This window comes from Jaculus jaculus, chromosome 1, assembly GCF_020740685.1.
Source record: "Jaculus jaculus isolate mJacJac1 chromosome 1, mJacJac1.mat.Y.cur, whole genome shotgun sequence".
NCBI classification, from domain to species: Eukaryota; Metazoa; Chordata; class Mammalia; order Rodentia; family Dipodidae; genus Jaculus; species Jaculus jaculus.
This window is the reverse complement of record NC_059102.1, coordinates 160426047-160449270: the sequence shown is the minus strand read 5'-3', so window position 1 is coordinate 160449270 and position 23224 is coordinate 160426047. Positions and strand designations below refer to the sequence as shown.

Sequence of the window (23224 nt, the reverse complement as noted above, 5' to 3'; positions counted from 1 at the left end):
ACATACCCCTGTCCTCAACATCCCACGTATGTGCTTCCGGACCTTATTTCAGGGCAGCTGATTTTCCTTCCCAAGTAGACTGCAAGTTGCATAAAGGCAGGAGCCAAGTTTGGTCTGAGACTTCCTTTGGCCTCCTTACACCAGTCAGCACAGTGACAGGCAGGCAAATTAGGTCTTTAAAATATCCGTTGACTGACATTGTCATCATTTATTACTTCCTTGCTTTAAGGCATTGTCTCCAGGAGGCCCTCGTAAAATATCCTTGGATTACCCGGGAGCAGTTAACCCATGAATTTACCCAGTAGCTCTTAAGTGGAGTGTCACCAAAGAGGAATTCCCAAGCAATCTGTAGTTAATATAATTATTGTTGTTGCAGCTGATTGTTGTTACAGCTGAGTATCTTACCTTTATTGTTTCCATTACCCTTTTCAACAATCATGGAAGGATATTTAATTACCCCCATTTTATAGATGGGGAAACCAGAGACTTGAAAGCTTAAGGTCATCCAGCTAACAGACTCTAAAGTGGGATTTAAGCTCAGGTCATCCCTCAAATAGCATCCATCTTGCAGTCCAATAGGAGTTCTCTTTTCCTAAATACACTGTCACACATTGGAGGCAAAGGAACAGAGCCATAGCTGAGAATAGTGACTTGGCCCCAGTCCACTGCACACAGGAAAGGAAGAGTGTTTGAGGTGAGGGCCCCAGCAGGCAGCCACTAACAGGAGCCCTGAAGAAGCTCGAGACTGAATGCCCAGGGGTGACTCCTTCAGAAGAGCCCTAGAAGAGCAGATGCACATTTCTGCTCACTGGGTTAAAAAGAGGAGAAATTCAAGGTCTGTCACAGTCCAGGATAAGGAAGGCTGGCAGATAACATGTAACACGCACAGCTGTCTGGGAGGACCAAGCCTTTATGAGATTGTGTTTTGCCCCAGGGTGGATAAGAAGAGCCTCTTCCTCTAGCTGTGCGCCTCCATGGGGTAAAGAGACAGTGGGAGTCAGGGCAGGACTACCACCAGTGTGCCCCAGGAAGGGGGCTTGGCAAAGAGACCAAGTTCTGGGGAAAGCATTTTATTTGTTAATACAAGAATAGAAATTCTGCAATAAATATAATCTAATAAATAATATCTCCAAATAAATAAATATTAATACAACAAACTTAGAGTCATGAGTGGGTGGGGCTAGGGATAGGGCCTGGGGCAACTAGCCCCCTCACCCCACAATGCTACTGCAATGTAAACTTTCAGGAAGCCCTGTGGCTGTGGCTGCCCTCCCCAGCCCAGGCAACCACAGATACCCCAGAAAAAGGGGTAGAGAGGAGGCACCGCGATGCCGGCAAGAAAATCTGAGGCAAGGTCCTGATACTCAACATGGCTTTGGTTTGCCACCAAACGCCACTAATTACCTTGGTGACTGCTGGGTCTGGTCTGCCCCTGCACCTCTCTTTCAGTATTACCTCTTCTGGTTTCTAGACCATGTCTAATGTAGACCCCACCCCATCCACTTTTCATCTCACTCTTCTAGTTTAGATTCACTGATGTGATCGCCATGTTTGTCTCCTGAACTGGACATGTAGAGTTATCGGGGTAGGGGAACATCACCCATCCAAGGAAAGGGGGGCAGCTGAGGGCTTTCTTTATCCCAGAAAGGCACATGATATGGTAGTGCTCACCTGGTGCCCTCCAGGAATGCTTCTGCAAGTGCCACATGAGGAACTAGGTGGGCACTGGCAGGTGGTGGGCAGGAAGCAGGAGGTGGGGAGAACCCTTGCACTCACTCAAGCCATTCCACTCCTTTAAAGTGTTACTGTGGAAATGGGATGGCACTCACTGCATCTTTTCCCCAGACCCATGGGACTCTGGGAACTAGGCAGGGGACAGGGTGCTCTGACCACACCTTCAGTCAAGATCATGGAGGGCCAGAGCTCTCACTGTCTCCCGGCTCAATAGGTGTTGGCATTCAGGAACCTGCTCCCAGAATTGGAGCACAGGTGATGGGATTTGGGGTGAGGGTTAGAGATCAGAAGCCATGGGCCTCCAGGTGCAGGGTGACTGCAGCTGCTGGAGGTTGCATCTTCTTCTTAAGCCGGTTGAAGTCCTTGGCCGAACGCCACAGCCAGGTCTGCAGCTCCTTCAGCAGCCAGAAGTCATCCATCTTCTGGAGGAAGTCGCTGTGGGCAGGGCCAGGGGCCCAGGTCAACTCAGTCCCTGGCAGAGGCTGGGGCAGTGGGTAGCCCAGAGCTGCCATGACGCCTGCGATGCTGCCCAGCAGGCCCTGGAGGCTGGTGCAGAAATGGGCCAAGCTGCGCCGTAGCTCAGCTGTGGCAGCCTGACGGTTGAGGGCACGCAAGTAACACAGGAGGTGGCTATAGGCCTCATAGTTCTGGGTCAGCCGTAGTTTGTCATTGAGGCTTTGCCACACTTCCAAGTTGACAGTGGCCCGGGGCAGAGTGTCTGCCCCCAGCCGAGGAGGGTTGAAGTCAGGCTCGTTGAAAGGGGGCCCCAAGTAGTTCAGCTGTGAAAAGGAGAGGGCGATGGAGAAGGAGGAGGGCAGAGCAGCCAGCTTGCCACCAGGAAGATACCTGCTCCCAATGCTTCTAGTGCTCAGGTTCCCTACACTGGCCCTGCCTCCATGGTATGCCTCTCTGTCCACAGGCCTCCCCTAGTTCCTCCAGTAAGGATGTCATTTGCATGGAGGTGACAGTTGAAGCAGTGAGGGTGATGAGTTCTCCTATGAGAAGTGTAGACAGAGAAAACCACGCAGGAGCCGCTCAAGAAGGATGCGCTGATTGGCTGGGCAGAGAAAGCCTACCCCAGGGCAGGGCAGGGCAGGGCAGAGAGGAGGAAGGACCACGAGGTCAGGCTGGAGAGGTAGAGGTGGCCCTGGAGAGTGCGGAGGCCAAGGAAGAGGAGCTCAAGAGGCAGCAGTGCTCCGCAGCGCAGCTGCAGAGCAGGAGAGTAAGCCGGCAGAAAATGCTGTCGGCTTTGGCGAGGAGATGCCTGACGACCTGGGAGAGACTGTTGCCAGTAGCCTGGAAGCCAGATTGCAGGGGGTTAAGGAGTGAGTGGGTGGAGAGGAAGTGGAGGCAGAGGGTGTAGACCACTCCTTCAAGAAATTTGGCAGAGGAAGTTAAGAGAAAAAGGGTCGGGAATTAGAGGGGGTAGCAGAGTCAAGTAAAGGTTTTCCGCACAGGGAAACTAGACAGAGGAGAGCCAGTGTCAAAGGCAGAGCAGCCTATTGGCATCAGAGCTCCTCTTTGACATGCCCAGTCCATCTAGCACTAGGGATAGGGAACAGAAGAGTACTCACCAACACCCCAGGGAAGAGGGTTCAGCTGCTGGGAGCATGGCTGTAGAAGGAAGAAACTGAGGCAGTCTTAAGAGGGGATAGGAGGATGAGTATGGAAGGCAGTATAGTATAGGGAAGAGGGCAAAGCCCTTGCCAACCCTCAAGGGAACAGCCTGGGGCCCAGGGAAGGGGATGTAGGAGATGTATAACTGGGAGGGAAAGAGAAGAGGGGCGAGGCCTGGGATAGGCAAGGGCCCAAGGGGAGGTTCACACGCTGACAAGCACAGAGACAAACTAATTTCCTCGGTGTATCCTGGGGCTGGAGCCAGCTCCCCCGCCACCCTCCTCCCTTTTCCTTCCCTGGCTCCAGAGTAGGGTCTGGGATGTGAAAAAGGAACACGGGAAGAGGGGGCCAGTTCCCCATGGTCCTCAGGCTCTTCCTTCCTTCTCTCCTGGGCTCTCTCAACACCTTTGGAGTCCCCTCAAATCCGTATGGTATAACCACCCTCCTGTACACTGAACCCCCTGCCATGACTGGCCTGGATTCTTTGAAGCCCCCCTAGGAGGCCCGGCCAGGATGGGAGAGGCAGACAGAGGGAGGCCCGTGGGTCCAGAGCAGCAGGGCCCCAGGTCTGGGGGCAGAGGCGAGCTGGAACATAGGCATGGAAGGTGGGGCCCCTCCATCCCCACCCAGCCCCACCCGTGCAAGAGACACCACAACACGGTGTAAACAGAGGAGACTTCCCCGGCCCCCAGGGGGAGGCAGGCTGCTGGGCTGGCAGCCAGTAGGGCAATGGGCCAAGGCGGGTGCGAGGCCTGCCCACATGCCTAGTCCTGGGGCCAGGATGGGGATTGGGGGGGGCACCTAAGAGGGAAGGACAGGAGATAGGGCAGACAGGGTGAATGCTTGGAACCAAAGGACCCCTCGTCACCCCATCATTCACCAAGTCATCATGGGCTCTCTCTTTCCCCCAACTTTTCTGCTCCCTCTTTACCCAGCACCACAGAATAAGCTGAATACTCACGTAGGTCCCAGCTAAGCTGCGGAGTTGGTGCTCCAGGTAACGGGTGAGGTCATAGGTTTTTTGGATGGAGGGTCCAGGCCCTGGGTCTCCTGTGCGATTGAGAGCTGGCACTGCAGGAAGGTGCCAGAGCACCGTGCACAGGCAGGCTAACATCCCCCACGAATCCCCTGTGGACAGCATAGGTAAAACATATAAGGGAGGGTCCTTCCAAGTGGGGAAACAGCTGGCAGCCAGCCCCTCAAGTGTCTATCCCCACCTGGGATAGGACGGGGGTGAGAGTTAATGACTAGATGGGAGGTGAAAGGGAAGGGGGGAAACACTCCTGGTCCAAAAATATGAGGAGACGTATATAAGGCTGAGACACTGGCTGGCAATGTGTCTATCAGTAGATAGATGAATACATCTGTCAGCTGGAAAAGTCTTTGGTGTATGTGTCATACGTGCCAAAGTCTGTGTGTGTGGGGGGGGGGGCAGGCCAGGCTTCCTTAGGGACTTTGCATGAGTATTCTGGAGTTCCAGTTGTGCCCCAGCCTCTTCTCCAAGTCCCAATGCAGCTTGAAGAGAACAGAGGGGTAAGAAATGTCACATATCAGCCCTGGCAAGCTGTGAGCAGTCAGCTCTGCAGGACAGGTGGAGAGAGACTGTAGCCATGGGAGGGAAAGGTAGGGTTGGATGACTAGAGTCAGGCTAAAGGGCTCAAGATAGCTTGTGGAGTCAGTGGCAGTTGTACTCTAGGATAAAGTTCCTGGGTGTGGGAAAGGTAGAATAGGGTTAGATTGAAGGAGATATAGTATTTCCCCCTAGAGAATTCCCACTCATGTGGCAGCGCAGAGATCTGCCCCTTTCTTTTGTGTAGAGTGGTACTGGGAATTGAATCCAGGGCCTAGTGCATGCAGGCAAGTGCTCTAGCATTGAACTACATCACCAGCCCTTTTTATTTTTTGAGACATGATCTCTCTAAGTGGCTGAGGCTGGCCTTGAACATTTGATCCTGAGATTACAGGCCTGCACCACTGGGCACCGCCAAGGTGTGCCCCATTGTTATCTGGTGTGCTGGAGGAAGGACACCAAGGGCAAAGACATTTGAGGAGTCAGGCTGGTCAGCAGAAGACGCTGGAGGCTATGGACATCCCAGAATACCAAAGGTGGTTGCTAGAAGGAGGGCCATAGGCAGGCATACTTTTCTGAGCTTGTAGATGATGTCCAAAGTGCAAGTTAATACATGTTTGGGCTAGGATAGAGATATATTTGGCATTGGGCTAGGTTAGATTTAAGGATGTTTCTGATTGGTTTAACCTTGGGATTTGGATGATTGAGTGTGGTTGAGGTTTGAGTCCTGAGGGGGATGTGGTTAGGTTTGGGCAGGAAGAAGGTTAACTGGGGCTAAGGTTTGTGAATTTGTTGATTTACATGGCAGATGGGACAATGCCTGGCATGTCACAAAGAGTAGGGCTAGTTTGGGTTTTAAGCTTGGATAGGTATGAAGTCAAGTGGTTTCTTTTCTCTACCTTATATTTTATACTTCCAATTTTTTCTATAATGACATGTTTCTTACTTAGAAACAAGCAGATAGGCTTAACAAACTGACTACTCAGAATCAGGATAGGGTTTGGAGTTAAGAAAGAATAAAGGGCTGAATGGCTTAGCAGTTAAGGCACTTGGCCTGCTAAGCCTAAGGACCCAGGTTCAATTCCCCACTACCCACATAAGCCAGATGTACAAGGTGCCGTATGCATCTCTCTCAAAAAAATAAAATAAAAAAACATTTTAAATTAAAAAAAAAAACAATGAATGAAGACTAGATTAGGGTTAGGAGACCATAGACCTGGTAAGGCAAGCAGAGGCCTCATCAAAGTGCTGAGACTTTAGAGTATCTAGGATGCTATAAAATGTCTCTTACAGAGTACAGGAGATAGCTGGGGACTTCTGATGTGGCCCAAGTATTCAGTATGGGCTCTATCAGATGCTTCAGTGGCTGGCTTTGCAGGTTGAGTGTGGGAGTGGCGAATCATCTGTGAAGAGCTCTTGGCTTAAAGGAAGGAAGAGAGAGAAAGGAGAGAGGAGAGAGAGAGACAGATGTATTTTCAGACAGATAGCAGGGTCAGACACTTAACTGTGCCCTGTGCAAACAAGCTTCACTTTCTCTCTTTCTCTCCTGTCCACAGCCTGTGGTTTCCTTCCTGAACGCTCCTTCCATCCTTTCCATCTCTTCCTCTAGCCTGTTTCTTTCTATTACCCATCATCACATCCCAGGACAAGTCCAGACACCCCCCCCCCAACCAAGCCCTGGGCTGACCTCAGCTTGGGGATATGTTTGGGACCCCTTCAGGATCTTGTAGGTACTACTCAGGGTTAGTTTTGGAGACTGTGTACCTGATGAGGGGAGAAGCAGCCCTTCTAGCCTGGAGGTAACGTTCAGGGTGCAGTAAGGCCTTGCTAGAAGTTAGTGGCAATGCCAAGGTCCTGCTGAAGCAGAAATTGGAGGCTTTGCTGGCCTTTGTTCCCCACCCTGCCTGGGGTAGCCCTGTCAGCTACAGTCTTGTGACTAGGCTGCTGGAGAAGTCGTAAGAAGCCCAGCCCATGGCTAGTTTCCTTCTCCTCTCCTGGGGCCTGTGGGACATCCCTGGGGAGACCAGCTCAGGGACAGTGGGGTGAGGGGGGGAGCCATTGGATAAACAAGCACTAAGTCATCTGGGCAGAAAAAAAATGGCTCATGAAATTAACCAGACAAGGCCCGTGTTTCCAGGAATTTTTGAGTTCTGAGGTAACTATGTCACTGAAGGCTGTGGAGTGGAGGGACAGAGGAGAGCAGAAAGAGTCTACTGACCAGACCCTGGGGAGAAACACAAGGAGGCAAGAGGTCTCAGAAATCATTGAGGGCAGGTGGAAAGACAGGGCTCTGTCCTCTCCAGCAGTTTCCATGTTGGACAAGATGTGGCTGTATCTTAGGTAGCAAAGTAGGAAGGCCTGGGTAGAGGACACCTGAGCCCAGTGTGGGTGCTAAAGTCTAGTGCAGCTCATGCAGTGCATCTTAGGGCTCAGCTCTCAGCATCCCAGGAGGGAAAATGTGTGGTGGGCTTGCTGTAGCCCTCAACCACTCCTCTCCAGCTCATGCTATGCAGGTGGATCCTGCCATCAGGCCTTGTCCCAGTCCCCCTCCCCCTCCCCCAGCCCTGGCCCCTAGCCCGCAGGGCCCAGCTCTGCCTCTGGCTGCTGCCCGCTGATTGTTTACATCCCGTCTTCTTCCTTGTGTTTATAAATCCGGCTGAGCACGTGAGAAGCTAATGAGTGCAGCTCACGTTTCCTGCTGCAGCCCCCCCCACCCCCCACCCTGGCCCCCCATCCCGGCCAGCCCCTAATTCTATCCAGATCCCTGGGTCCTGGGAACTGAGGCCCCCCTCATGAACACACACTGCCTTAGCCCACGCAAGCACAGGGCCACCCTGACACGCTGCACAGGAAGGCATGTCTGTGTACATGCCTTTAGCCAGCTGCTACTCAGCCCTGGCCTATCCCCACAGGCTGACCATGCTTAATAAGGGTGGGGGGCTAGGCGGCGCAGATGTCCAAGGTCGCTCAGAGGAGACTCTGCACCTGGGACTAAGGGCTAACAGCTGTAAGCCCTAAATGTTGGGTCTAGAAGTAGCTGTAGTCTAGGCTAAATATGGGAACCAGAAGGAAATGCCTTGCCCTCAGTCCAGACCAGGACCAGCATCTGGGTGACTTTGGAGGAGTCTGTTGATGGGAGCTGGGGGAAGTGGCCTAGGAGGTGGGGTGTACACAGTGAAGCAAGATCCCGGAGTTTTGCAGAAAAAGGGCCACAGAAATCCAGCTTTCCTCTGGGTTGTCTGTCCTCTCCTCTCTATCCTTTTTTCCTTCTTTCCCTTTTACCTCTTCCTGATTCCTTTGCCCCTAGACTGCAGAGAAGTGACAGCATGAGTGGGGACACGGGACTGGAAGGCAATACACCTAGCTTGCCATGAGCACATCTAGTGATAGACTTACATGGGAAGGTTTCACTGTGCATGCTAAAGGTGCTGTCGGCTGAAACAGGGGTCTCTCTTTCTTCCTCCCCACCCACCCCCACCCCCGCCTTGCTCCCCTCTCTAATATCCCCTTTTCTGTCCTCTTGGCAGAAGAAACCAGGCCCAGGGAAAGGAGGAGAGGGCGGAGTGGCTCCTTTCCCTGTGAAGTCAGTCCCATAGTTGCGCTTTGGTTGAGAGGCTGCCCAGCTGTACCGCAAGAGGGCCCTGGGTGTGCTCAGGGAGATGAGGGTGAAGCCAGAAGCAGGGGAAAGAGATGAAGGAAATGGTCCCGGCAAATGTGTGGGTGAGGTGGGAAAGGGAGTTGTGGTCAAGAGTGTCCAAGAGGGTGTGGGAGGGACTCAGAAAGCACAGGGGCCAGGGTGTGAACAGGCAGGTGGGATTGTGGGCAGGAATGTGAAGTGTCAGGAATCAGTAGCCCAGGTGGCCTGCGGAAGTGTGAATGGTACACTTCTGTATGAGGATCTGAGAATCCATTATTCCAGCCAGCAGACACTTCTGCCCGGTGACAGTGGTTACCATCTCTGCCTTTTCCTACCCTGACTGAAAGTGTGGCTCTAGGGCCAGCCACAGCTATTGCATCTAGTTTGTTAGTGGAATAAGAACCTGTGTCCTGTGGGAAGGGGGCAGTGTGTGCTGGACAGGGATGGAGGTCTGCCAGGGGCTATGTAAGCCAGAGGTGTCCCTGGGTCAGGTTCCAGAGAGGTGCATTTGACATCTAGCTTCTCTCCAAGGCACAGATCGCTCTTGCCATGTCCCTACTGCCTGCCTCTGCTTCTTCGTCTGGCAGCCCCTTCCCATCCTTGGGCTCTGGAGGACACCAGGGGTCTTTTGAGACCACGAATTTAGGGGAGGGCTTCAGAAGCCCAGTGTGGAATGGATAGAAAGGAAGGTAGGGAAAACAGGGAAGAGGAGACTGGCGAGGCCGCGCGGACTTGGAGCTAGCTCGAGGGGCTCAGCCCCGGGAGTTACGCGACGGTGGCCACTCGCTGGCCCTACCTCCTCGGCAGTGACCTCTCGCTCCCTCCAGGCCGCGGTGGCGCCTTCCCCTTGTGTGGCCCCGGCGCCCCCGGCCCCGCCCCCGTCCGCTCCCGCCCGGTCGCTCCCTTCCCGGCGACGGGGGCGGGGGCGGGGTCCAGGGCGCTGGGCTTCGGGGCTCGGTCCGGCCGCTGCCCGCTCCCGCGCGTCCACTCTGCCCTGCAGTCCTGCTGCGGGCCGCCGGGACGAGGGGCCGCTGCCGGCAGCTCGCGCCGCTCCCGGGCGGCCGGTGACGGACTTTTTTCTGCTGGGTCCGGCGGGGCTGCGCCCGTCCCCCCCCACCCCGCAGTAATCACTCCCAGGCCACTGCGGGCCGGGGGAGCTCGCTGCAGCCCGCTGCCCGGCCCCTACCTGCCGCCGGATCCCGGGTCGTGGGCAGCATGGAGGCTCCGGCCGCGCTGCGCGCAGCGATGAAGCCGCGAGTCCCGCCACCCGGCCCGCCCGGCCCGGCCCAGCCAGGCTCGCTCTGCCCTCCGCCCTCCTCCCCGCCCGCCCTCTCCCCGCGGGCCGAGGAGGGAGAGCGGCGCGGCCCGAGGTGTCGGCCTCCCCTCGCCTCCCGCCGGCCCGGCCTCGGGCTCCCCCTCTGCCTCCCTCCCTCTTCCTTTCTCCGGCCCTCCTCCTCTCGCGCCGCGTCTTCCCCCCGCAGCCTCGCTCCTTGCCTCGGACTTGCTCGCCCCGACTTTTGCGCGGGGCTCCCGGTCTGCGGGTTCCCCGGGACCCCGCCTCGCCGGGGCTCCAGGATGCCGCCCGTCCAGGTCTACGGGTCGTCCAGGCTGCCCGCCGCGCTCCGGGCCACCTCCTGGCCCCGCCAAGCGGACTCCAAGAATGCCGCGTCCCCGCCCGGCCCCTCTCGAGGGCGCCCAGCCCGTGCCTCCCCCGGCCCGAGCCCCGCTCCCGGGTCGGGCCCCGGGCGTGGGGCTCCCCGGGGTGGGGGGGAAGAGGTTGGGACGCAATCTCGCTGCTGCTGGGCTGGAGCGCGGGCCGGGGCCTCGGACGCCTGGCTCCTACCTGCTCGGAGGTCCATGGGGCTGGGGGCCGGGCCGGCCGGGCGCGGCTCCTCTCCCAGAGGCTGGCGGAGTGGGAGGGCGAGCCGCGGCTCCGGCGAAGCTTTAATAATCCCATCCGCCAGGCCCACTCGCAGGTTTTTTTCTCTCGGTTTCGCATTTTTTTTTTTCGGTGTGGGACATTCTGCAAACTTTTTTTTTTCTGACGTGTAAAGCTGTAACCACAAATTGTAGCAGCCCTCCCCGGGGTGGGGGAAGAGGGGGGAGGAGGGAAGGGAGGGCTTCTGGGGCTCCTCTCCCTCTCACAACACTGAGGGGGGGTGAGGTGAGGCGAGGCTGCGATGGTACCACCCTGGGCCTCCTGGGGGAGGGGGCAGGAAAGGCTTCGTCCGTCTGCAGACTCCTTAGAGCCGGGAGAGGGAGCTGGCCTTGATGTGGGCTTCTTCGGTGCTGGCCTGAGTACATTGGCCTCGGTTCGACGGCCTCCTGCCCCTGCCCATTTTAGGGTTCTTGTGCCCACCCTACCTCTGCCTCCTCATTTCGACCTTCCCTCCCCCTCTCATTGAGTAGATGCAATGACACATTCTCCCAAATGCCAGCAAGCTGGCCTCCAAGCAAGTGATGGTGTTTTTCCTGCTGCCCTTTGTCTGGGCTGACCGCCCCCCTTGCCTATTGTCCCGCCGCTTGTCCCACTTCCAAAAGCTAGAACCAAGTAAGGCTTCAGGGGCTGGGGCAGGTGACTAACCAGCTCACAATGCCCCCTGAGGGGGAGAAAGAGAGCACCAGGGCCCACTGCCCAGCTTCTCCCTCAAGTTCACAAGGTTCTTCATTCTTCACAGTGACCAAGGAGAATGCACATGGGTGGGGGATTTGTAATTCATTAATCAGCACAAGGCACCAGACCAGTTTCAACACTAGAGGCTTCGCGGGTGACTCAGCGAGAATGCGCAGATTCAAGGCCACGGACCGAGGAGCGAGAGCGAGCGTCCCATTTGTGAAACGCTTCCCCATCGAGGCATTTGGCATCCTCTTCCCTTTGGGGTTTTGGGTTGTTGGTTTTTCCGGTGGTGAGGTAGGGGTGGTTTGGCTGTGAGCACTCTCCCTCCTTCCCCTCAGGCCTGGGTTGGGATTTGCTGCGTGTAGACCTAGGGAACCTATAAGCCCAGACCCTCCCTGGAGGGTCTCCCTTCCTCTCCCTCCCACCCCCTCCAAAGGGCTGCCAGGGAGAGTGAGCTAGCAAATGAGCTAGCGCAGAGGAAACAGCTGTCATCTGGGACTTGTAGACAGCCCCACTTGATGATTTTTTCTTGGGGGACAGTCATTTGGTCCCCAAATCTCGTGTGTTTAGCGAAGCACACCATCAATTAAATGCTTGGATAAGAAGCTGCTCTGTTGTTTATCTGTTGTCTGAGGGGCAGTGGGGAGGGGCGACAACCAGTGATGGCGAGACCTTGAAGGTGATGCCTCTCTGGAGTGGCATGAGATGTTGGTCCCCTGCCCCTGCTGGTACCCTTGAGAAAGAGGGCACTCTGCCAGTCCACCACAGCCCCTCCAGCTTGTGGGTCAGAGCAGGCATCACAGCCATGGCCAGCGCTGGTTTCCCAGGGCAGTGCTTCCCTTTCCTACACTGGAGAACTGGGGTGGGGGGGTGGGGGGGTGGGGAAGAAGTTTGTTTTCAATTACCTCACTGGAGTGGGACAGACTTTGTTGTTGGGTTGTTTCTCTCTCTCTCTCCCTTTTTTTCTAAACAAGGAGGGAAAAGAGCTAGGGATGGAAGGCTGGTCTGGAGAAGGGGGCAGGGGATTCTCTGGAGCATCGGTAGCTGCTCAGGATGAGAAGTGCCTTGGAGGGTCCCTTGTGCAAAGTGCTCAGGGCGTCCCTCCTCCCTACCTCCTACCACACAGGACTCTGGAGTTTCAATGGCATTCTTGCTCCATGAGCCCAGTCTTTTGATGCATGAGGCAAGGTCAAGAAGGCAGATGCCCACAAGTGACTGGCCCTGAGTCAGCCAGGAGGTCCCTTCTAGCATCTGCCCCTTCTGAGGGAGGGAGCAAGGAAGGGAAGGGGAGCAGCTCCATCCCTGTTCTGTTCTGGCTGCGCAGCCTCCTGGTGGAGAGGCTGACAATGTGGTTTGGATTTGGCTGAGCCCCCTCAGCACCTTATAAAGCACCTTGCTGAGTCAGGGGGAAAGCAGCCCCAATGAGGAGAGGAGAAAGGGGAGAGGGGCCAAGGAAGGGGGGGGGGCAAGGGAAGAGGAGGGAAAAAGAAAGGACCTGGAAAAGGAAGAAGAGACACAAAGAGGCAAGTAGGTGGGAATGAGAAACTGAAAGAGCCAGAGGGGGTTATGGCTGGTGAAAAGGAACACACCATCTTAGTAAAGCTGGGCATCAGAGCTGCCCACCCCACCCAGGCTCCCATCAAAGGTCCGCTTTGAAGCATGGGTGTGCAGGAACCAAGGACTGCGGCTCCTAGCAGACCCAGGCCAGGTGGGGGCAGGACAACTGCCTTTATGCACAGCTCCCGGGGCTCCCCAGTTTGCCTTTGATTCTTAATGTAGTGACCCCACCAGCTGGGAAAGTCCTGTTCTCCCTTGGACCCTTGTCTGGACTTGTCTCTCTGCCCTCTCCCCTCACCCGGTGGTGGGGGCCAAGCTTCCCCCCTCCCCCTCTCCCACACTGCCAAAGGGAAAATCAACTCCATCTCCAAGCCGCCAGTGCCCCTCTGCCATGTCTGGGCAAAGGCAGCAGGCTAGGAGCTGCCAGTTGGGGTGGGGTGGGGGCTGGAGTAAAGACTGTGCCTTCCTTCAGTCTGCCAAATCCCCAATGGGGGTGGGTTGCTGGAATTTAGGGGAGAGGAAAGAAAGAGAATGAGACAAGAGAGGCTCCTGCAGGGTTTCTGCGGGGCAGGGTAGGACAGGTGGCTGTCTTCTGACTTTCAGCTGAGGGACTAACAAAGTTTCCACTTGCTCTGACAGAATCTTGTCTGGGCCCTTTCAATCCCAACAATTCAGGGAGTGCAGGTGAGGGCGACTGGGCAGGTTGGAGGAGACACCACTGCCCCCTAGCCCCAAAGATGCGTCCTCAGGAAGGGAACCATCTCATCTGACCCATGGGATACTGTGTGGATGTTTCCTTGGCCCCTACTGCGTAGGTACTAAGTTGTGTGAAAAAAACAGGACAAGAAAAATCTCACCCTTGCTTTCAAGAATTTCATAGTTTGTGGGGCTGGAGAGATGAAAGCCAAAGGACTCAGGTTCAATTCCCCAGGACCCATGTAAGCCAGATGCACAAGGTGGTGCTTGCATCCAGAGCTTGTATGCAGTGGCTGGAAGCCCTGGTGTGCACATTTTTTTCTCTCTCTCTCCCCCTATCAAATAAATAAATAAAAATATTATATAAAAAAAAAAGAAAAAATAGAATTTCACAGCTTGAGGATGCTTATTAGATATCATCCATCAGCCACAAGTGGTAGGAGAAGCCTTTAGGGCCACAGAAGGTTGGTGAGAAGAGAGCTTTTAGGGAAGGAGAGCTTAGGGGGCAATGAGTGCTAAGCAGGGAGGACCCACATAGCGCCAAGCCTCAGGTGCGGTGGAAAGCAAGGCTGACAGAACACCTGGCTTCTAATCAGCCACCGTGCAATGGGGGTTAGACGTCTTTGGCTTTCCTCTCCCCAGTATAGGAGTATTCCATGGACTGAAGGGGACACTGATTCACTACCTCTTCTGGCCTTCTAGACTGCAGGCCACAGATGGTGGTAGGCTAAACATCAAGAGGTTGTGGGTGGGTGGAGGGGAGGACTGGAACCAGGTGATGACCAAGCTGAGCTGCCCTCGAAGGAGTTGGGGTGAGTCAGTGTTGGCTCAAGGACTGGCTAGAGTCCCATTCCTCCCTTCTTCTCTCCCTCCCTCTTTCCCTCCTTCTCCCATAATTGGCATGGGGGAAGATCTCCAGGTACCCTAAATGCCATGTCTGGCATAGCCAAAGGATAGGCGTTGAAGGGATCCTGGCTTAGGGAAGGTCTGATTCCTGAACTATGAAGCCACTAGCCTAGTACCCTCTCGACAGAGATAAGCCCACAGAGTTCAGGGACATTTACTGATTCACCAGATAGTCCTTGAGGGTCTCCTCCACACTGGTTGCTGGGGACACAGAGAGGATCCTTAAGGGACTACGTGGTGGAGGGGGGAGTACTGACCTGGGTGTAGGTAGGAGCCACTAATTGACTCTTTAGCCTGCTGTTGTACTCTCGATTCTCATCAAGGGTTACTTGGCTTAGACATTAATAGGCTATTTAATAGCTGTTTAAAACACTGAACTCTTTCCCCAGCACACAGTGAAGCCGAGGCTCCTGAGGTTCATTTTATCCCATTTGCAAGAATCCTGAGAGAGAGGAGCTATTATTTCCCTGTTCTTTTTCTTTTTATTTTATTTTATCTTTTATTTCCCTGTTCTTCCATGAGGAAGCCAAGGCTAGTTTAGATGAAATCACTCTCTCAGGTCACAGTAGGCTGAATGGTAGAACCAGGACGGCAGCCCAGCACTGTCTCACTTCAGTGACATGCCCTTTCAACTACACCATTCAGCTGTCATCCTGGGGTACTGCTTGGAGAGGACTCTAAAAAGTCCAGAGTCTGGGCATCAGAGCAGGCTTTGCCATGTAGGACTTCACTGAGTACCCCTATGAGGCATGTGGCCATGGGCACAGGAGGTCCTTCAGGACACCAAGCTGCTCAGTGGAACATGAAGAGACGGTTCAAATGCAGGAGGAGTCCTGGTCCCCCTCCCACTATCAACATAAACTGTGACCTGGACCAGGTATCTTTTTAAAAGTATTTAAGTATTTTTATTTATTTACTTGAGAGAGAAAGAAACAGAGAGAGAGAATGGGTGCACCAGGACTTCCAGCCACTGCAAACGAACTCCAGATGCATGCTCCACCTTGTACATCTGGCTTATTTGGGTCCTGGGGAATCGAACCCGGGTCACTTGGCTTTGCAAGCAAGCACCTTACACCCTGAGCCATCTCACCAGCCCATGGGCCCTCCTTACATTGTCCTCCAGGCCAAACCCAAGAGCACTGGAGAGCTCAGTGGATTCCATTAGCAAGGAGCCTGGAACCATACAGTGAGTTCTGAAGTAAAAGTTAGATGGCCACTCACCAAATAAGAAGCAGGACAAGGGCTCCCTTCTACCCTAGCTTGCAACCCTACACGGGCTTAGGGGCCCAACCCAGGACAGCCGCTGGGATTCCTCCTTGTATGCATGCGCATACCCTGCAGTGTTGCGTGTTCCTGAGGAGTGGGGACTAAAGGCTGGAGGGAAAGGAGAGGTGGAAGAGTGGGTAGCTTCCCTTTCACTCCAGTGCACTGGAGCCCAGAGGGCTCTGCCTCACCCTGAGCTGGTCCTGATGTCAGCGGAAACCTCAGGGGCAGAGGGCTCCTCTTACCTCAGCTCTGCCCTGCCCTGGCTTCCCCCACCCATACCTGGCCCAGCTCAGGCCTCCCAAAGAATACCCCACCCTTCGACTCCTGCTTCCTCTGTGAACAGAGAAGCTGAAAGGCACCAGGTTCTACTGCCGCCTCTCCTCTGCCCCACCAGAACCTTATCTCCCATCTCCCAAGGTGTCTGGGTGATGAGTGGGTGAAGAGGGCAGGGGCAGAAGGGATACCCTCGGGTATTTGACTCCTCTCTTGCCCGCCAGGAGCTGTCCCGCCGGTCTCCCAGGATGTTCCATTGCCCTGGCCAACCCATGCCGCAGGCTCTGTGACTCCCTCTCCCCTGGCAAAGGAGTGGGGTTACCTCTCCCTAAGCTGGGAGATCCTTATCCTGCCCCGCTGAGTCACGGAGGACTCCTCCCGATCTCTCTCCTCCTTTCCTCCCCACCATCCTCTGCCCAGCCTTCCTCCAGCTTTCCCAGGCTTGTCCAGGCCAGGGGTCAGAGACAGCCCTCTTCCTTGGGGCCACTGATGATAGAGAATGGGAAGCTCAGCGACAGGGAGAGGACCTGCTCCTCCTCTACTAACTGGGTAACCTGGGGCATGTTATTGCCCCCTCTATACCTCAGTGTCCTCCTCTCCAAAATGGAGGATGGTAATATGATTTTAACACCTTCCTTGCGGTCTCTAGTAGCGCACCTGCATGACTCCTCTTTCAAAAGCTGACTTGTAAAATTCGTTAAATGAATGCCTCTCAGTGGTATACTGCTTACCTAGCATGCATGAGGCCCTAGGTTTGATTCCCAGCACTGGGAAAAGAAAGAAAAAGAAAAAAAAAAAAAAAAACAGTGCTGCTGAAATAGGAATGTAAGTATATGAAGGGCTGCAGAGTTCAGAGGTGTTGGGAAGATTTCCCAGAGTAGACAGACAAAGGAGGCCTGGGACAGGCACAGAGCTGGGGTGGAACGGGCACCCACACCTCTGGGGTCCAGTCACCTCCCGAAGCTTTCTGAAGCAACTATGTATGTGTCTCACTGACCATTGTGGACCTAGAGAGACAGCCTGCCTTCCAGGAGCAGGGAGGTTGGGGGACAGGGCAAAGCGACTTTCATGTGACCAGAGATACCAGCCTGCAATGAGGCTCCGCACAGGCCAGGACAACCGGAGCAAACCACCTTCAACCTCCCACACCTACGGGTCTCCAGAAAGATGCCTGGGAACTTGGTATCAGGAATTCCAGATTGGGCTGGGAAACATATACAAGGCCCTGGGTTCTATTCTTAGCCCTGGAGGGTAGGCAGTAGAAGCCCAGGTGGGCTGCTTACAAGTGAGTCTCTTAGCTTCACGAAGTCTTCAGGGTTGTGGTGAGGCTCATGTGAGACCCTTAGCGAAAGGATTTGCAAGTTGCAAAGCCCCAAGGGGACTCGAGAGACTCCTGGTCTCCCCTCCATGCAGGATTTAGCTGCTGTTTAGTAAGCACTTACTAGTTGCCTGGTACTGCCAGAAACATGTAAATAGTTCCCACAGATAATACCACCGGGTCCTCCTGAGGCGGGTGCTATTGTCTTGGACCCCTTACTGTGGGGAAACTGAGGCACTGAGTTGTACAATTTGCACAAGGTCAAGCAGGCAGGCAACTTGGCTCTTCACCGGTGGCTCTCTTACCCATCCTGCCTCCAGTTCCCTGACAGCTCCTTCCCATCCCCATGTCACCAGTTGCCATCATCTCCTGGCCGGGGAGCTTGCCTTCTCTGCGACTTCATGCTGCTACAGGAGCCAAAAACAAAAAACAAAAAAAAAAAACATTGGGCGCAAGGATGGAACTGCCGGAGCTTTCTTGACCCTACTTGGGCCAGTCAACCTGGCTCTATGTGGGGGACCTGGGAGTGGATGCGGTGTCTGTCTCCCTCTGCTGGTCCCTTAGGGGACAGCCCAGCTGAGCGGCTTTCCCCAGAGCTAGTTGACGTCCCAGCCGTGGTCGGTGAGTGTTGGGGAAGCTGAGGAAAAGTTGGAGACTCTGGTGGGCAGGAACACCCGACACTGCCTTCCGGAGTCCCTTCTGCTAGAATCCGCCTCTCACAGGGCCGTCAAGGGGTGGTCTTTAGGGAGGCCAGGTTGCCTCCCTGATGTCTGCCCAGGGGGCCCCAAACAGCTTCTTTCCCCCTCTAACCCATGAATGGAGCTGTCATCCATGGATTTATCTAAACCTTTTGTGGAGCTATTTATATTTCCAACCGAGACCACATCTTGGGGTAATGAGTTCCATCGGTGTCCTCCCCTGCTGGGTGAAGCATGCTGCCTTTGATTTGTCCTAAACTTACCTCACTTGCGCTCCAAGGGGGCCCTGTAACTCCAACATGCCAGGTTTTGGTGAACAAGCCTGAGCTTCCCCCTTCCCATCCCCCTGTGGGCTTAAAAAATTCCATCCCATCTCCCCTCCACCTCCAGCTCTGCACACTGAAAAGACCAGCGCCACATTTGTGCACAGTGGCTGGCAGTGTGGGCACATCTTTATCTTATGCCAGCCTCCAGGGACGTTTGTGGGAACACGAACAGTAAGCATTGCTGTTCTCCCTGCACTCATGTCTAAGGACCATCAGGAGCTCAGCATTGAGGGGCCACACAAGGCAGCCCAAAGAAGCAGCATCAGGCTGCCTCCTAAGCTGTTGGTGGTGGTGGGGGGGGTGCCTCTTCTGCCCTTCCTGAACCACTGAAGGGTCTTCAGCCTCTGTTCCCAGGCCTTTCCCTGTGATGTTTCACTGGGGAGACTTCCCACTGGATTCCTGTATATTCACCTGTCTGTGTCCAAGCTGATGGTCTGCTTTGACATTGGGCTACTGTAAGGACGGGCTCTCCTGGGGTGGAGGCGGCGGACACTGTCATCAATGCAATCTTACACAGGCAGTGGACTGGAAGAGCTTGTTGTGAATGTTACCTAAGTGAATCCTCACAGCAGCTCGTTGGGGGAATGACCCCAAGTATATTCAATTTACAGATTAGAAACTTTGGGATTAGAGAACATCAGCCATGGGCTGGAGAGATGGTTTAGCAGTTAAGGCACTTGCCTTGCAAAGTCAAAGGACTCAGGCTCAGCGCCCCAGGACCCATGTAAACCAGATGCACAAGGTGGTACATGTGTCTGGAGTTTGTTTGCAGTGGCACAGCCATTCCCTTTATCTGCCTCTTTTTCTCTATCTCTCTCAAATAAATAATATTTTTTTAAATGAAAGAGGACATCAGCCATGTGTCCATTTTCAGATACCTCATAGGTGATGGAGCCAGGACTGAGACCACGGCATGTCTGCACCTTAGCAGGCAGCCCTAGGTTCAAGGCTTGCAACAACTCTGCATCCATACTCTGCAGTCATTCAAGACAGACACATCAAGCCACTGCTACGTGCCAAACATTGTTCTGATTGCTGGGACAAATGCCAGGGAACAAGAAAATCCTGGGCAGGGTTTGGCAGTGAGGGCTGGCAGCACCTGGTGTGCCACACATGCATCAGAAGCAGGCCAAGCAATACTCTGCCAGCCTGGTACCCTCAAATAGTTCAGAGCTGTCTTGCCCACTTGGTTACCCCAGAATAAGTACATAAATACTGTTTCCTGCATGCACACAAAAGTGAGTAAAGCCCCACACTCCAAACTCCTCTGCCTGCCTTTTAATTACCCTAACCTGTCAAAATTCCCACTGTGAGTAAAGCTGCCTATGCCCTTGTCTACGAAGAGGGCCATACAGGACACACCATGGAGGGTCAGAGAAGTACTTGGCACACCACCAACAGCTCCTCAAGAAAAGTGCTTTCCTGGCTGGGCGTGGTGGCACACACCTTTAGTCCCAGCCCTCAGGAGCAGAGGTTGAAGGATCACTGTGAGTTTGAGGCCAGCCTAGGACTACAGAGTGAGTTCCAGGTCAGCCTTGACTAGGGTGAGACCCTACCTCCAAAAAAAAAAAAAAAAAAAAAAGCCGAGGGTTGGAGAAGATGGCGAGGTGATGCATGCATCTAGAGTTCATTTGCAGTGGCTGGAGGCCTTGTTGTGGCCCATTCTCTCTCTCTAATAAATTTAAAAAATACAAAAAGGGCTGGGCGTGGTGGCGCACACCTTTAATCCCAGCACTCAGGAGGCAGAGGTAGGAGGATCTCCATGAGTTCTAGGCCACCCTGAGACTCCATAGTGAATTCCAGGTCAGCCTGGGCCAGAGTGAGACCCTACCTTGAAAAACCAAGAAAAAAATATAGATAGATAGATGGATGGATAGATGGATGAAGGAAGGAAGGAAGGAAGGAAGAAAGGAAGGAAGGAAGAAAGGTGCTTTTCTGGTTAATCATTTTCCAGGCCTCCCCTTTCTCAGGTTCCTTCCTCCAGGAAGTCTTTCTTCATGTACCTCACCAGGTATGTCTGGTGGTATGCACCCACCCGTGTTAATGTTATCGTGCCCATATTGGCATTACCATTCCTGGCTTTTGTCCAAGGGATAAACTCACATAGACTTTGGTGACTCTTTATTCATTTGACAGAGAGAGACAGAGAGAATGAGCACGTCAGTGCCTCCAGCCACTGGAAATGAATTCCAGACGCATGTGCCACCTTGTGCATCTGGCTTACAAGGATCCTGGGGAATCAAACCTGGGTCCTTTAGCTTTGTAGTCACGTGCCTTAACCCCTAAGCCATCTCTTCAGCCCACTTTGGTGATTCTTTGTCAGTGGTCCCCTAGGAGGCTGGAGCCTTTGCCCCCCACCCCGTTTTTCCTCTGGAGCCTGTGCACAGGTGCAAGTAACTCCCTCCTGGAGCCCCAGCACTGGTTGTTCTCACTGCCCGCACTGCTCATGCCCACGTGGCACTCCCTCACCCCACTCAGGTCTTTGTGTAAATGTCTAGCCCGGCCATACTGTCTTAGAGTGGAAGCCCTTTCTTCTCAATACTCCTCTCTCCTTCTCCTGGCTCTTTCTCCCCATCATTCCTGTCACCTTCTATGCACTGTGTGGCTGACTTGTCCATTTTGTTATCTTTCCCTCTCCAACATGGTGGAAACCCCAAGAGCAGGGAGGTTTATCCTGTACTTTTATCCCATGCTTAGGAAAGCCATGCAGCTGGGCATGGTGGCTTGCACCTTTAATCCCAGCACTTGAGAGGCAGAAGTAGAGGATCGCTGTGAGTTCAAGGCCACACTGAGACTAAACAGTGAATTCCAGATCAGCCTGGCCTACAGCGAAATGCAACCTCAAAAAACAGACAAAAATCCAGGCGCGGTGGTGCCCCACACTTGGGAGGCAGAGGTGGGAGGATCACCATGAGTTCTAGGCCACCCTGAGACTACATAGTGGATTCCAGGTCAGCCTGAGCAAGAGCGAGACCTGACCTCAAAAAAAAAAAAAAAAAAGGGCCACTCAATATGTGTCGAATGAGTACCAAGCCTGACTACTAAGTCCCAGACTGTGGGCTTCCTGTGACTTCAACCCTAACTAACTAGATGAGAAATGAGAAATGAGAGAAACTTAAGGGAAGAGGTTTCCTGATAGTTGACTAGGTTAAAGGATTGAAATAAACGTCTTATTCTACTCCATGCCTATACCTCCAGACATACACACATAAACTTACCTACTTGTAAGAGGCTGCCTCTAACATGAGGTGGGGTAAAGACTGTGTTTGGGTTTTTTAAAAACTCATTTCATCTGGCTGGATCTTTTTTTTTTGTTTTGTTTTGTTTTCCAAGGTAAGAGTTTCACTCTGGCCCAGGCTGACCTGGGATTCACTACATAGTCTCAGGGTGGTTGGCCTTGAACTCACGGGATGATCCTCCTACCTCTGTCTCCTGAGTGCTGGGATTAAAGATGTACATCATTTTATTAAGGAAACCCTTCTCTCCTGACACTCCTTCTTACCTTTCCCTGCTTTCTTTCTCCCTTCAGTACCTGTAACCAGCTAAGGAAGAAAATGAGGCCCAGTGAGGGGCTTTGATTTGCCCCAGGCCATCTGTGAATAGGGCAGGAGCTACACCTTGCTCTCTTGACTTTCAGCACAGTCCTGAGTCCTCTTTAGACTTTAGTATCCATCCCTCACCCAGTAGCGCAGGAGAACAGGTACCAGATGGCTCCCAGCATCCACCACCATACTTTTTTTTTTAATCTTATTTATTTATTTATTTATTTGAGAGCGACAGACACAGAGAGAAAGACAGGTAGAGGGAGAGAGAGAGAATGGGCGCGCCAGGGCTTCCAGCCACTGCAAACGAACTCCAGACGCGTGCGCCCCCTTGTGCATCTGGCTAACGTGGGACCTGGGGAACCCAGCCTCGAACCGGGGTCCTTAGGCTTCACAGGCAAGTGCTTAACCGCTAAGCCATCTCTCCAGCCCCACCACCATACTTTTGAGCCCCAAGTGCATGATTGGGTATGTCAATTGCAAGGTCACAGAACCCCTGGCCTTGGAGCTCCCTCCCAGCCCCACAGCCCAGGCATGGGGAGGAAAGAGGTAGATCTCAACAACAGCTCCTCTCCAGAGCTAGGGAAGGGCCACAGGGAAGCCCTTCAGGATCACAGTGAGGTGTTGGGTTGGAAGGGGCCTCAGTGAGCATCCTGAGCTCTCTGTCCTCCCTCTTCCCAGTGCACAGATGCAGAAACAACTGAGGCAGGGAGGAACTTGCACACAGTATAGGAGGAGTCAGTGTGGCATTCCAGAGACAGGAAGGCCAGGTCTCATGGCGGCCAGGTCTTATGGCGGCCAGGTCTCATAGCTCCCAGCTCTAGACTACTTTCTGCTTCCTAATCCCAGTGTAAGTTTCAGGTGGCTTCTGGCTTGAGACAAGGGAGTGGATTATATAAGAAAGATTCATTAGGAGTCCCAAAGCACTGTCTCCTATCCCCTCTCCCTAGGGCCAAAGACCTCAGGGGGCAGGATCCTACTGCCCCACAAATGTCAGGAGCAGGGACAGGTTGATAGCCTTCCCCTCCTTTAACCTTCAGTTTGCCTTGGGATTATCTCCTGTCCAGGGATGGGGGTGTAAAGGAGATGGAAGAGCTGGGATGACCACACTGCCCACCTCCCACTCCAAGAAGGACCTTGGGAAGAGGAAACAGTAAGGAGGTAAGGAAGCTAAGTGTGTCTGTGTGTGAGGTACTAGGGATTGAACCCAGGGCCTTTTGTATGTTAGACATGTTTTCTACATGAGCTACATAACCAGCCCTTTTTTCATTTTTTAAGTTTTATTTCTTTGAGCTGGGCATGGTGGGGCACACCTTTAATCCCAGCACTCAGGAAGCAGAGGTAGAAGGATTGCCATGAGTTCGAGGCCACCTGAGACTACATAGTGAATTCCAGGTCAGCCTGAGCTAGAGTGAGACCTTACCTCAAAAAAGTATATATATATTTGCGTGGGAGGTGGGGGGAAGA

General features: G+C 53.8%; 1 protein-coding gene across 3 annotated transcripts; it reads right to left on the bottom strand.

Annotated features, from left to right (window-relative positions):
• Positions 1-1134: 1134 nt before the first annotated feature.
• Clcf1 (cardiotrophin like cytokine factor 1) lies at positions 1135-10449 on the bottom strand. 3 transcript variants are annotated; one of them, XM_004656748.2, is made up of 3 exons: positions 10402-10449; positions 4313-4479; positions 1135-2513 (listed from the first exon to the last, which is right to left on the bottom strand). In XM_004656748.2, exons 1-3 carry the CDS (start codon positions 10415-10417, stop codon positions 2019-2021), a joined length of 678 nt encoding a protein of 225 aa, XP_004656805.1. In that variant the 5' UTR covers positions 10418-10449; the 3' UTR covers positions 1135-2018. The 3 variants fall into 3 exon arrangements, with proteins under 3 accessions (XP_004656805.1, XP_044990974.1, XP_044990967.1); XM_045135039.1 differs by lacking the exon at positions 10402-10449 and adding an exon at positions 9745-9775; XM_045135032.1 differs by lacking the exon at positions 10402-10449 and adding an exon at positions 6213-6362.
• Between the last annotated feature and the right edge of the window lie 12775 nt (positions 10450-23224).

Coding starts and splice junctions, on each gene's coding strand:
- Clcf1 (XM_045135032.1), bottom strand. CDS start 6,324: ATGATTCGCCACTCCCACACTCAACCTGCAAAGCCAGCCACTGAAGCA. Junction 4,480..6,212: donor CCAGCTATCTCCTGTACTCT/GTAAGAGACATT, acceptor TGCTGTCCACAG/GGGATTCGTGGGGGATGTTA. Junction 2,514..4,312: donor GCAGCTTAGCTGGGACCTAC/GTGAGTATTCAG, acceptor TCCTTTTCACAG/CTGAACTACTTGGGGCCCCC.